Source organism: Mercurialis annua, linkage group LG5 (genome assembly GCF_937616625.2).
Source record: "Mercurialis annua linkage group LG5, ddMerAnnu1.2, whole genome shotgun sequence".
Lineage (NCBI taxonomy): Eukaryota > Viridiplantae > Streptophyta > Magnoliopsida > Malpighiales > Euphorbiaceae > Mercurialis > Mercurialis annua.
In genome coordinates, this window is record NC_065574.1 from 10,094,708 (window position 1) to 10,107,605 (window position 12,898).

The 12,898-nt window shown below is 28.9% G+C and overlaps 3 protein-coding genes across 3 annotated transcripts; 2 read left to right on the forward strand and 1 right to left on the reverse strand.

Moving 5' to 3' along the window:
• Positions 1-1,360: 1,360 nt before the first annotated feature.
• On the forward strand, positions 1,361-2,771 carry LOC126682830 (uncharacterized). Its single transcript, XM_050378591.2, has 2 exons — positions 1,361-1,839; positions 2,480-2,771. Exons 1-2 carry the CDS (start codon positions 1,512-1,514, stop codon positions 2,575-2,577), a joined length of 426 nt encoding a protein of 141 aa, XP_050234548.1. The 5' UTR covers positions 1,361-1,511; the 3' UTR covers positions 2,578-2,771.
• A 4,227-nt stretch (positions 2,772-6,998) lies between these two features.
• Positions 6,999-7,830, forward strand: LOC126683303 (uncharacterized). The gene is made up of 2 exons (XM_050379154.2): positions 6,999-7,455; positions 7,636-7,830. The coding sequence occupies exons 1-2, from the start codon at positions 7,122-7,124 to the stop codon at positions 7,728-7,730; spliced, it is 429 nt and encodes a 142-aa protein (XP_050235111.1). The 5' UTR covers positions 6,999-7,121; the 3' UTR covers positions 7,731-7,830.
• A 2,133-nt stretch (positions 7,831-9,963) lies between these two features.
• On the reverse strand, positions 9,964-10,873 carry LOC126683153 (E3 ubiquitin-protein ligase SIRP1-like). Its single transcript, XM_056105851.1, has 2 exons — positions 10,146-10,873; positions 9,964-10,054 (listed from the first exon to the last, which is right to left on the reverse strand). Exons 1-2 carry the CDS (start codon positions 10,871-10,873, stop codon positions 9,964-9,966), a joined length of 819 nt encoding a protein of 272 aa, XP_055961826.1.
• Positions 10,874-12,898: the final 2,025 nt, after the last annotated feature.

Here is a 12,898-nt window from a genome sequence, read left to right on the forward strand (position 1 = left end):
ACTAGAAAAAACAACAAAAGGATGTGAAAATTGAAAATTTGGTAAATAGAGGACTAAGAAACAAAAAATTAGTACGAGGACTTCTGGAAAAAAATGGTATAGTACATGGATCTCCGTATGGATTTGGCCAAAGATATATGATGTCCACTTTTTTTAATAAACTTTTAAATTATTAAAAATATTATTAATACTTTCCCTAAAAATATGAATTTATTTACTGTAAAAATAAGTTAAGATATTCAATTGTGTCTTATTTTCATTAATAAGGTCATGTATTTAATTTTTTCTTCATGCTACACTTATCAATTGGCTTATTTATTTTATCTTTTTCAAATTTTTTTGTTTATGGCGGCTCCTTTCAAAAAAAAATTAATGTTAGTCTTTTTTTTAATTTTTAATTTCAATTATAACCATTTGTTTAAATTAAAGCAGAAAAAATTCAAATATACTCTTTATATAGCTTTATTTTTGAATTTTTTATAGCAAAAATGAAAATTGGAATAATATAATACAATATAAAATGCATTTTTGAACTTTTTGTCAATCTCAATTTAAACAAATGCCTGTAATTAAAATTAAAAATTAAAAAATAAATTAAAATTAAAAATTTTAAAAAGTGGGGCCATAAATTAAAAAATCGAAAATGGAGTATTTTGAATGATTAAATCTTATCATTATTAATACATAACTGTGGATAAGTAAATTTAGTTTGCTTAATAGAGAAATTTTTACTCAGTCCACCACGTCCTTCATGGACTAAATTTATCATATTATAACACGTCATTAAAATAATAGCACTATCGTAATATTACTATTTAAAAGTGTAAAAAAGTACTACACAAAATTACGATAGTACCACTAGTTTAATGACGTGTTATAATATGAAAGGCTAGTCTACTGATGACGTGATAGACTAAATTTATCTAAAAATCTCTCTTGCCTAATAATAATAATAATAATAAGACACTATAATTTTGTATAAGGTTGCAAGTAAATCTGGGTGAAAACTCCTAAATAGTTATTGTAATCATTAAATAAATTTAACAAATTCATATTAGATTTAGGAGAAATTTTTAGATAGATTCGTTCCACCAGGTTATTTACGGACTAAACTTATCATATTATGACATCTCATTAAAACAATGGCACTATCGTAATATTACTATTCAAAAGTGTAAAAAAGTAATAAACAAAATTACAATAGCGCCACTATTTTAATAACGTGTTATAATGTGATAGGCTAGTTCACGAATAACGTGGTAGACTCTATCTTGAGTATCGTCTCTCTAGATTTATCTAGTTTAAGCAAATAAATTAACTATATTTATTTACAGTCTGCAATCTTAATAGATTCATTACCTTTCCAAACCTACCCAAAAAAGGACACACACACTCACCACATACATTGAAAAGAAAAAGCATATTAACACCTTATAAATAATATTTAAAAAAACCTAAAAAGATCACAAATAAAATTAAGATTATAGAGCAAGAAATTCTAGTGTGAGAAAATGGGTGGAGAGCTGAAAGGAGTGGCTATGTTATTAATGATGATGGTACTTTTTAATGGGCTAGTGCTGCTTAGGGCACAAGAAAATAGGCCTTCTCCTTCACCTTCATCTCAGAGTAACTTTAAATTTGATTTTGGTGAGGCAATTTGCGGTTTACAATGTGCTAAAGATTGCCAGTTTCCTTCTCATTTACGTGCCCAGTGTATGGCTGAATGCATGCTTAAATGTATGATGAAATCTTCTCCTTCTCCTTCTCCTGCTGCTGATCCTTTTTATACTTGTACTCTTGGCTGTGCAAGTTCTGTTGTCTCCACCGCTCTCTTTCATGGTACGAAAATTATATAACTTGATCGGTTCGATTTTTTTTTATTATTGCAATAATACTCTCGCATTGATCGTTATTTAAAAATGAACTGCCGCCGAATTACATGAGCCATCGGTCTACTATTCAATTAGTTGTACCGATCCAGTTGGCTAGTACGATCCCTCTATAAGTTTCTTTGAAGTATATAAATGGATTGTACACGAGGGTGTAGCCCAGTGGCTACACTCTTCGTCTTACATTCCTCAGAAAGTTAAGGATTTAACTCTGCCTTCCGTTGGTGGATTTCTTTAAAATGTTATTTCAACTAATTTTTAATACTGATGTATAATATATCACTGATAAAAAAAAACTTTATTATAACAGGATGGGGTCAGTCTGATTCTTAAGATATTGCTAACGATCACTCATCAAATATAAAATGCATTTGTTTGACAATCTAATTCTACATACTTTATTTATTCGAGGCATAGTATCTAAATTTTATGGACTAATTAATGTAACTTTACACCCAGAAATGATTCCTCGGTGATTTTAATTTATTAATTGAATGGAGAAAAAACTATATACAATTAGTATAATGTTTTTCCTAATTTTATGTACGGGATTTGAACTAGATTTAATTTTTCTTTTTTGTGTGTGGCAGATAAATATCAGTTGGAAGGCTATGAGAAATTGCCACAAGTTGCAAACTTTATAGCTTTTTGTGATGATAAGTGCAAGGAGAAGTATAAAAATGTGTAGTTTTGCAATAGAAAGGAAAGTATACAAAGAAGGAAGTGAAATGCTGTCAAATTTAGAGACGAAAAATGTCTTATTTACGTGAGCTTCAAATCATATTGGGATATAGAGTGAACGATTTAGTTCAATAAAGAAAATAATTGTAATTCTAAGTGGTGAAATTTTAAAAATCCAAATTAGTAAATTTCACATTAAAATTTTGTTTTTATTTTATATATTTAAAAATATAGATGGCGGGAAGATAGATATTTTAATATAAGGCTTAATCAAAAAAAAATTCATTTTTTCGATCTTTTTCATTTATAGTTTAAACTTTTAAAATCGTCAATTTCAGCTCATTTTTCAATTTTCAGCTTCAATTTTGACCATTTATTTATATCATAGTAAAAAAGTTTCAAAGATGTCTTTTATGTTTGGAATTCTTAATAGTATAAAGGCAAATATGCACAATATGAAGGATTTATTTTAATTTTTTCCATTATAATTTGCACAAATGGCTACAATTGAATCCGAAAATTGAAAAATTGGCTAAAATTGACAGATTCGAAAGTTTGAGTTATAAAAAAATAAAATATTATTATATGATTAATTCTTTATTTAATTTTCCTTTATAAAAAGTTATATAATCTATTATGTTTATGGCCTAGTAGAGGTGGTCGTAATTTAACTAAAGCTTTATCATATCTGGTTCATTTAATTTCATTTCTTGAAATTTTCGGGATGGTTTGTCATATGCGAGGCAACGAGTTATTCATTTACAAGAAATAATAGTTTATTATAATGAACAAATTTTATCACGTGTTCTGCCTGAAATTTGTCACAACAATACTATTGTGACAAATTTTGTAACAAATTTTATTGGTGAAGGAAAAACTCATCATATAAATATATTATGGCAAAATAAATTATTTGTCACCATAAATTTATTTGTGATAAAACCCATAAATAATAATTTTTTTTTTCTTAAATTGTGTGATAAAGGAAAAACGGACAACTCTATTTAGATGAAGGGAGTATACATATTCTTTACAATCCATTTTATATTATATTTTTGCACTTCTGCAGGGCTGTATATATACGCATATAAGGTCTTCTACAAACGGATGTAAAAATATAGGAGAATAACATAATACAATCTCGACAGATCACTATTTTCATACGAAATGACATTTGTACTTCTATATCCGGATCTAACATTTAAAATAGATTTTTTATGATGGAAAAAAAAAAGCCAAATTTTTACGACTTGTTGCAATTTTAATCAACCCTTTTAATTTTTATAATGATAGGCAAATTGCATTTGTTTTTACAATAATAGCCAAATTAGTGGCCAAACTTGCAACTAAAAAATCCCAAGTTTGGCTATTATTGCAACAAAAAAATGCAATTTGGTTATTATTATAAAAATTAAAAAATTTGATTTAAGTTTCAACAAGTCATAAAGGTTTCGCCTTTTTTGCCATTAAATATACATAATATTAATGCTACTAAAGACTTAATTTGCCTATTTAATATATAAAATTAAAACAGGTTGCTAGACGCATCTCCTACATTGAGAAATTATTAGGTATACTATGTCTACCACGTCATGCGTCGACTAAACCACTTACGTGGTAGACTCGGTCAAGCTAAAAATTTCTCCTCCTACATTATATTGTTATATAGCCCAACTCACTTAAAGAATTACTTGAATAAACCTACTAGTCTCTTGTCGTATTTTAAAGACTTCTGAAAGATATACATCTGAAAACGAATTTGAATATTAAGAATTTGTTTTTAGGAAAATCAGTTGTTTCCCATAGACGGCGCCAAAGAATCAGGTAAAAGATCGTCATATCTTTTGCGTCGCTCCGAGCTCCTTTTCCTTTGGGTGGCTCCATAATAAACTTGACATATGATGAATTCCGAGTTATATCCTATAAGACAAATAAGGTTAGATACAAGAAAAAATAAAATTGCTATAGTAATATGTTGATTTGTCTTATATAAAAACTTGTTGATTTAACTTCCTTGTATATTAGTAGTGTCAGATTTTAGAATATAACATGGTCATGTGAGATTTTATTATATTCCATCAAAAATATTATTATAAATTAAAAGTTTTGATTAATATTGCCCCATAAAAATTTAAATTTATTTTTCTATTTAAGTCTAAGCCTAATGGCGAAAAAAGCCAAATTTTTGCGACTTGTTGCAATTTAAACTAAACTTTTAAATTTTTATAATAATAAATAAATTTATTTTTTTTGTTGCAATAATAGATAATTGGTGACCAAACTTGCAACAAAAAAATCCAAGTTTGGCTGTTATTACAATAAAAAAAACAATTTGGCTATTATTATAAAAAATTAAAAGTGGTTTGAATTTTTTTTCGCCGTTAAACCGTAAATAAGTCTTTTGCATAAACCTGCAAGTAAATCCTGCTGCTGGTTCTCCATATGGCAAATTCTTAATTACTAAATCAATTTTAAGCAAACCATATGATTCCCTGCCAAGTTCACGAACATACAATTAGCCATAAGTGTAACTTCATTTTTGAGCAAATTATGATGACACCTTTCACATTTGATATAATTTATAATTTAATCTCTTTTATTTAAAAATCTAACGACATAGCCTCTTAATTTTATTTTTCTCAATAATTTATTCTTTCTATTCATTGTGGACGTTAGTCAAGAAAGTATATGGTCCCCCAATTGTCTTGTTATCAACAATTTCATCCTGCACTTTTGTTTTTTTCAGCGATTTCGTCCCTCATATTTGAAAATTAATTTACCCCTAAATTTTTTGACTTCGTTGACTAGCACCAAAAATAAATGGAGGGACTAAACTGTTGACGGAAACAAAAGTGAGGGGCCATACAGTTTAGTTTTCAATCAAGAAGAATTAAAGTGTGAATTATATCAAATGTGAAGGATTTTATAGTTATTTGCTCTTCATTTTTCATGTATCATGTGTGTTTTAGGAAAATACTTTTTTAACGCAATGATGTATTAATACCTTTTTATAAATATAATGGATTAATACCTAGTCTATATTAAATATGATATTACTTTTTTATTATATGTTAAAAAAATATGGTCAAAGTAAATAAAATCTAAGGATAGTTATTAGAAGAAAAAAAAAACCTAAAAGGTCGAATTCACTAAATTGCCAGTCACGTTTAAAAATTATAAAACATGTTTGGTCAAATTTTCTAACTCCCCCTCTATCAATTACATGTGTTAGTTGACTTAATCAAATGATCAAATTGTTAAAAGTTTCCATTTTAATTCTTGAGCTTATTTTTCTTTTAAATTAAAAATTCAAAAAAATTAAAAAACATTTATAATTATTATATAAAATCATAAATTATTTATAATAATTTAATTTATTAGGAGTTAATGTTTTTTTTAAAAAAATAGCAACCCCTTCTTTAAAAAATACAAAAAAAAACAATATATACATTAAGTATATTGTTAGTATAATCTCGGTATATTTGACCTTAGTAAAAATTTAACATTACTAATATAGTTTTAGTTTATTTAGTCCTTTGATAATTTTAATTTTTTAATTTTATACCAAATAAAACATTAATAAAAAAATTGATATGTAACTTATTTATTAATCAAACGTATATTGATGACTTTTTTTTATGAAGGTATATTAATGACTTAATTATTTCATACCTCATATATTGATAAAACATACATTGACGGGTAAATATATATTGTACGAATGATTTCTTTACTAATATTTTATTGGGTACAAAATATATAAGATAAAAATAAAACATACATTAACGAGTAATAAATAGGAAAAGAAATAAATTTTACCATTAATATTTTATTTGATACAAAATATATAAGATATGATGAAAGCATACATTGATGAGTAAAATTTATCTTGTACCTCGGTATACTCAAAGTTAATTTTTATTTGTTGGTATTTTTACTAAACAAAAAATTTATCTTGTATTTTATTAAAAAAGTCAACTCCTAATTTTATAAATATTTTTAATAACATTTTTAAACAATAATATATAATATGCTAATTTTAAACTAAAATAAAATAATAATAAATTATTTTTAAGATGTAGATAATTTTTTAAATTGGGAATAAAGAAAAAGTTGAGGGGTTAAAATAAATTTGATTTTGAATAATTGAATCTTTGACTAAATCAAGTAACACATTTAATTGATGGAGAGAGTATTAGTGATTTTGACCAAACATAAGAGGAATTTTTTATATATTTTTCAAATGTGAGGAGGAACTTAATTAATTTGACCTTATCTTAAGAATTTTGGTAATTGTCCCAAAAATCTACTAATCTGATATTATATAAAACTATATATTAAAAAATAAACATATAGGGTAGTCACTTATGATCTTTCCAAACTTAAATAACATGGCAGATTCTCATGCAAGCATAAACAGCAATATCACACCTTATAAATTTCATGGGAGTGAAACTAAAAAACCATAACATAACTAGACAAAGAGAATAGGGTGGTGTTAGAAATTAAGTAAAATCACTAACTCTGGCCAGATTTTATATTATACAAATAATGGCAAGAGAGTTGAAAAGTTCAGTAGTTCTATTAATGATGGCAGTTGCTATGGTTATGTTAGTCACAGCATATGATATAGATGATCCTACACCACCCCAACAATATCCGGCCCCGTCGCCGCCCCCTCCGCCGCCCCATCATCATCGTCACACTCGAAAACACTTATTGTGCAGTATGAAATGTGCCGAGCGTTGCCATGTGCCTAGCCGTCGATTACCGTTATGTATGAGCAAATGTATGCTCCGATGCCTGGCTAATTTACCAAACTCTGTTGAGGTTTCGAATTGTACTCTCGACTGTGCAAATTCTACCATCTCCGCACACTTTCATGGTATGTCTATTTGAATCACAATCTTGCTTATTTACTTGATCTAATAATTTTTATTTTGGTAAATGTATTCAAGTTGAATATTTTTTATTTTTATTTTGATTTGTGAATTTATTTTTTGGCTGATTCTGAATTTAATATTAAATATTTATATTGTTGCACAAATAAATTGTTTTTTGGCAGATGAGAAACAGTTGGAAAATGAAGAGGTCTTGCAAGAAGTTGGGGACTTAGTAGCTATTTGTTGCGAGACCTGCAAGCAAAAGAACATGATTTAGTAATATCACAACAGAATTATTGTATTCAAAATGTCCTCAAAATCAAATTAATTAGCCTACAGACCGAAAGGTTTATTTGATTTAGCTTTATACAGGTGAAATAAATGTCTCATTTTCTTGTGACAATTCAACTTACTTTTAATTATATGTTTAATTCCTATAAAATACAAAACATTTGCGGATTTTTTCAGTCATAACCTAAACACTTTAAAAGTTAGTAGGATTAGGCCGTTTTAGCATATTCATTATCTTTATTTACCATTTATAAAATCGAACCGATTTTTTACCAACATATATGCCACGTCACTGCCAACTAAGCAAATTGCTAATGTGGCAACACTTCTAATCCAACCAAACCATTTGACAAAACAAATAATAACCCAATCAAAATTAATCCAAATCTCTAAATCAAATTAATCGATAATATTATTATAAAATTTATATATATTTAAAAATAATTAATATTTCCTAATTCACTAATTTAAATTCTCAATTAATCTAATTAAATCTAATTAAACTTAAATTTAAATCAAATAAAGCAATTTAATGAATTTATTAAAATTAATTGAAAAATCTAATTATTTTAATTAAACCTGGTTTTCTCCCGAAAAAAAATTCATACCGAAATTTTTGACACCGCCATCATTCACTCCCGCCGCTGACCTCTCGCACTCCCGACATCACTACGGGCACTGGCTACCGCTGCTCCTCTTTTTCAAAACGAACCTAGATTTGGGGGGTTTTTTTGGAGAAAATTAACGAACCAGTTAAAGAAGACGATGCGTTTGTTTTCTCCATTGGAGATGACGATTTGGGTTAGTCTTCTCCATGACGAACCCAAAGTTTTGGGTTCTTCTTGGAGAAGACGATCAACGGTGGCTGGAGTGATGCCAGAGTTTAAGAAGCCGGTGATGAGAGTGAATGATGGCGGTGTTGAAAATTTATATAATAAATTTTATTTCGGAATAAAATAAGGTTTAATTAAATTAATTAGAATTTGAGATTAATTTTAATAAATTTATTTGATTTAAATATAGATTTAATTATCTTTAATTAAATTAATGCTGATTTCAAATTAGTTAATTAGAAAATATTAATAATTTTTAACTTATATGAATTTTATAATAATAAAATTAATTAATTTAATTTAGATATTTGGTTTGATTTTGGTCGGTTTATTATGTGGTTTGTATGTGGCTAGGTTTGATTAGGACATGGCAGACATTTTGATAAAAAAAACGGTTCGATTCAAGAAATTGGTACAAAAGATAACGAATATGCTAAAACGGACTAATCTTGGCGAGTTTTAAAGATTTTGTTATAACTGATACAGGCCGCAACATTTGGTATTTTATTAGGATTAAAAACTGCAACTTCCTCTGTTTTGTTGCAAAAATTTATCATGTTCTTTATTTTGAATTCTGTTTTTCTTTATGGTTAGAATAATTTGGTATCCATTATGAACTGATTGAACTGCTCAAGCTTGAACTAACTTCTATGCAGGTAATGCTAACCACCCACTAAGCATAGTATTGACTCAAGATCTGTAAACTAATGTGCCAAAAGTTTTCATAGCAATTGATATGCTCAACTTGTCAGCTGAACATTAGAAAATGCTGCAAATGGAAAAAAAGAAGACGGAACTAAATAATAATGGAAAAAGGGCAGAAACAATGAAAAGTATAGAGAGCAAAAGATATGCAACAGAAAACAAAGATTTACATCCAATAATTTTTCTCATTAGACAAAATTATTCAGTCGCGGTAGGCCGTAACAATAATATGTATTTAAATTGAACAAGCATTTTTTACCCTGCAGAATTATCTTTTGGTACTAATTTGAGTAGTTTCTCTTATCTACTATCTGTTCAAGCTATCGACATCGTTGAATGTATCTTCTGTGCAGGAAATCGTCAAACCATCCATTGGATGATTGAAACCGAACTCATCTTCAGCTGAGCTAAGTAAATCTCGGAATGAAGGCCGATTCAAGCATGATATTGGTACCACAAATCTCTTCTTTTGGAAATCACCAACGTACCCTGCTATCTATCCTTTCAGGACATGGCCTAAAGAACTCGATCAAGGATAATTTGGTGGCTGCCGAGAAGTAGAGAATCTGAAGTATTTTATGGCAATTTTTAAACCAATTATTAGTGTTGTGTTGGAGCATATAGCTAGCTCAACAAGCAGATAAGAAATCTTAAAGAAGCATCAGAACGTCATAAGAAGTCTTAAACAAGCATCAGAATGTCAGGAGTTGCATAATCAGAAGAAACAGAAAATTTAAAAGACAAAAGAACAAACACTTGTGTAATATCTAACCTTTCAAAAAGAAAATCATGTACTAATTATAAATCAAAGATACAATGACAGAATATAAATCACTACCAAACTAAACCCCTAAAACCTCTACTGTTCTACAGGCATCTCATAACGGCAAATCGGACAAGAGTGACTGTACTTCTCCAGCCACTCCACAATGCAATCTTTATGGTACAAATGAGAACACGGCATCCGAATCACTTCAGTCCCTACAACGATCTCTTTTATACAGATTGTACAGCTTTTCGACGAATCCGCAATATCCTTCAACACTACTCTCTCCAAATTTTCAATAGATGATTTCGTAGCAGTGCGCTTATTATTATTAAGAATATCCCCATCTCCCATAGACTCCAACTCTGCCATTATTTCGTCTTCATCGCCGTCTTCATTCTGGTCGTCCCCGTTACATTCCCATCCTTCCCATTTGATCTCATAAATATAAACTGCAATAGCATTGCCTGCTGAACTCAAATCACTCAAATCCATCTCGCTAATCATACGGCCAACTCTTGTCAGGATCCTATTTCGCATGTGCTGTGGAATGTTCCGACCATTCAAGATTTGCATCACATGCTCCGTTACCGCTTTCTGATTAGTATCAACTGAATGATTGATGGGAATATTAGTTAGGTTAGTTCCGGTTTGATGTAGTTGTCGTGGGGAAAGCCTAAGATCTCTGTTCTGGTGAGGTGGGTAGTAAAAATAGGTCCGAATAATATCGTAGAAGCAGAATTCAAGTGCGAGTGTGTTCGGATCGGCAACATATTCCTCGTATTGCATTTCGAAATCATAGTCAGTATCTATGATTGCAGCCATGCTTATAGAATCAAAGTATTGAATAGGGTTTATAATTATGAAAAAGGCTTTTGTTTGGGTATTTATAAGCTTTGGTGGGCGGTGTTGTCCTGTCTTAGTCCTACACGGAAACGGATTATTTATAATCCTACGAGTAGAAAACTACGACTGTAGATCACAGTTAGATTGTAGTTTGCTCAAAATCAAAGACTTGCCAACCCAGTTCTTACAAAACTTTTACTTTCACATAAAGCAGCAAAATATTTGACTGTTTATGATGTCATTTGAAGTACTACTGTTTTCAATTACACATTGTTAACTGGGGGTGTGCCCTATTCGGGTTTAGCCGAATAACCGACTGAACCAAACTAAAATTCTAATTTAGTCCGGTTTTCGGTTTGGTTTTTATTTTTAAGAAGTTTGGTTAATTTGGTTCGATTTGGTTTTCGGTATGAAATTTTCGAATCAACCGAATCGACCAAAATAACCGAATTATATTTATACACAATATTACTTTTGTATTTTTTAAAAAATTAAAGTATTTTTGTAAAAATATTTAAGATTTAGATACTAATTGCTCTGTTTATTAACTACAGATTAATACTAAAATTAATATTTTATTTTATTTTTAATAGTAAATAATTAATTTTAATGAAATTCGGATATTCGGTTAACTAAAATAACTGACCGAACAGAAATATTATTTTGGGTTGGTTTAAGTTTGGTTTCAATATAGTTCAATTCAGTTTTGGTTCGGTTATGGGAAAATTGTGGTATTACGGTTTTGGTTATTTCAGTTTCGGTTTGGTAAATATTTTATAAAAAAAATTATAAATTTAAAATTGGTCAAAATTTTAAACATTAAAGTTATTTTTGAACTTTTTTCCTATTGCTATTCAGCAAGTTAACGGCAGTTTGTCAAAGTCATGGACGGAAGGGCTTTGTTGTCAAATCTGAAAAATAGGAGGGCTTATTTGTGCCCAAAAACATTTAAGAGTTGATATGTATTTTTGGGAAAACTTCAAAGGTCACCTTTTGCCATATTTAATTACTCTAAGGTTAATCAAAGTCCCATATGCTCATATAGCTAGCTACATCTGGTTATTGCAAATCACTAAATAATTTATAATAATTTCCCATAAAAACAATTTATAACAAGAATTTATTAAATGAATGATATTATAGTGCTGAAACAAAATTAACAAACTATGCATAGTGCGGCATGAACTCAAAAATAAGCTTCAGTCTCCAACATCTCAAACCAAACCAATGTGGCATGAATGGTTAGTTTTTTTGTTGTGAATGCATATGTCAAGATGGATTATTCCCAATTTTTCCTTTATCTCTTTATTTTAAATGATTTGATGATATATAAATTAAACATTTGATGATATATTTAATAAAAGCAACGGAAACATATGCGATGATCAATCTGAACGAACAGAGGACTGCAATAAATCGATAAATTTGGCATGAATTATGAACTAATTGAACTACTTAAGCTTGAAAGTAACTTCTCTGCAGACTGCAGGATTTGATAAATGAATCAGAATCGCAATCCGGTCATGATCATGATCATAGTTTACACAAGTATATTATCAAGCAAGTATGGAATCTATCATTCTATAGTATAAGTTCTTTAAATTTGTGATTATGCAACAGAAAACCAAGATTTACATCTGATATTTTTTCTCATTCATATTCAGCAGCATAACAACAATAGGTATCTTCTCTGCAGGAAATCGTAAAACCGCCCATTGGATGATTGAAACCGAACTCATCTTCAGCTAAGCTAAGTAAATCTTGGAATGAAGGCTGATTCAAGCATGTTATTGGTACCACAAACTAATATTATATAGCCAACCATGTTCTCTATGTTCAAACACAACATTCATGGCCTCCAAAGCAGATAAGAAATCTTAAACAAACATCAGAATAATGTCATAAGAAATCTTAAACAAGTTAATGATTTACTAATTACAAATCAAAAATACAATAAAAGAATATCAATCAATAAGTAATTTAAATTTATGTCAGTTTTCTGAA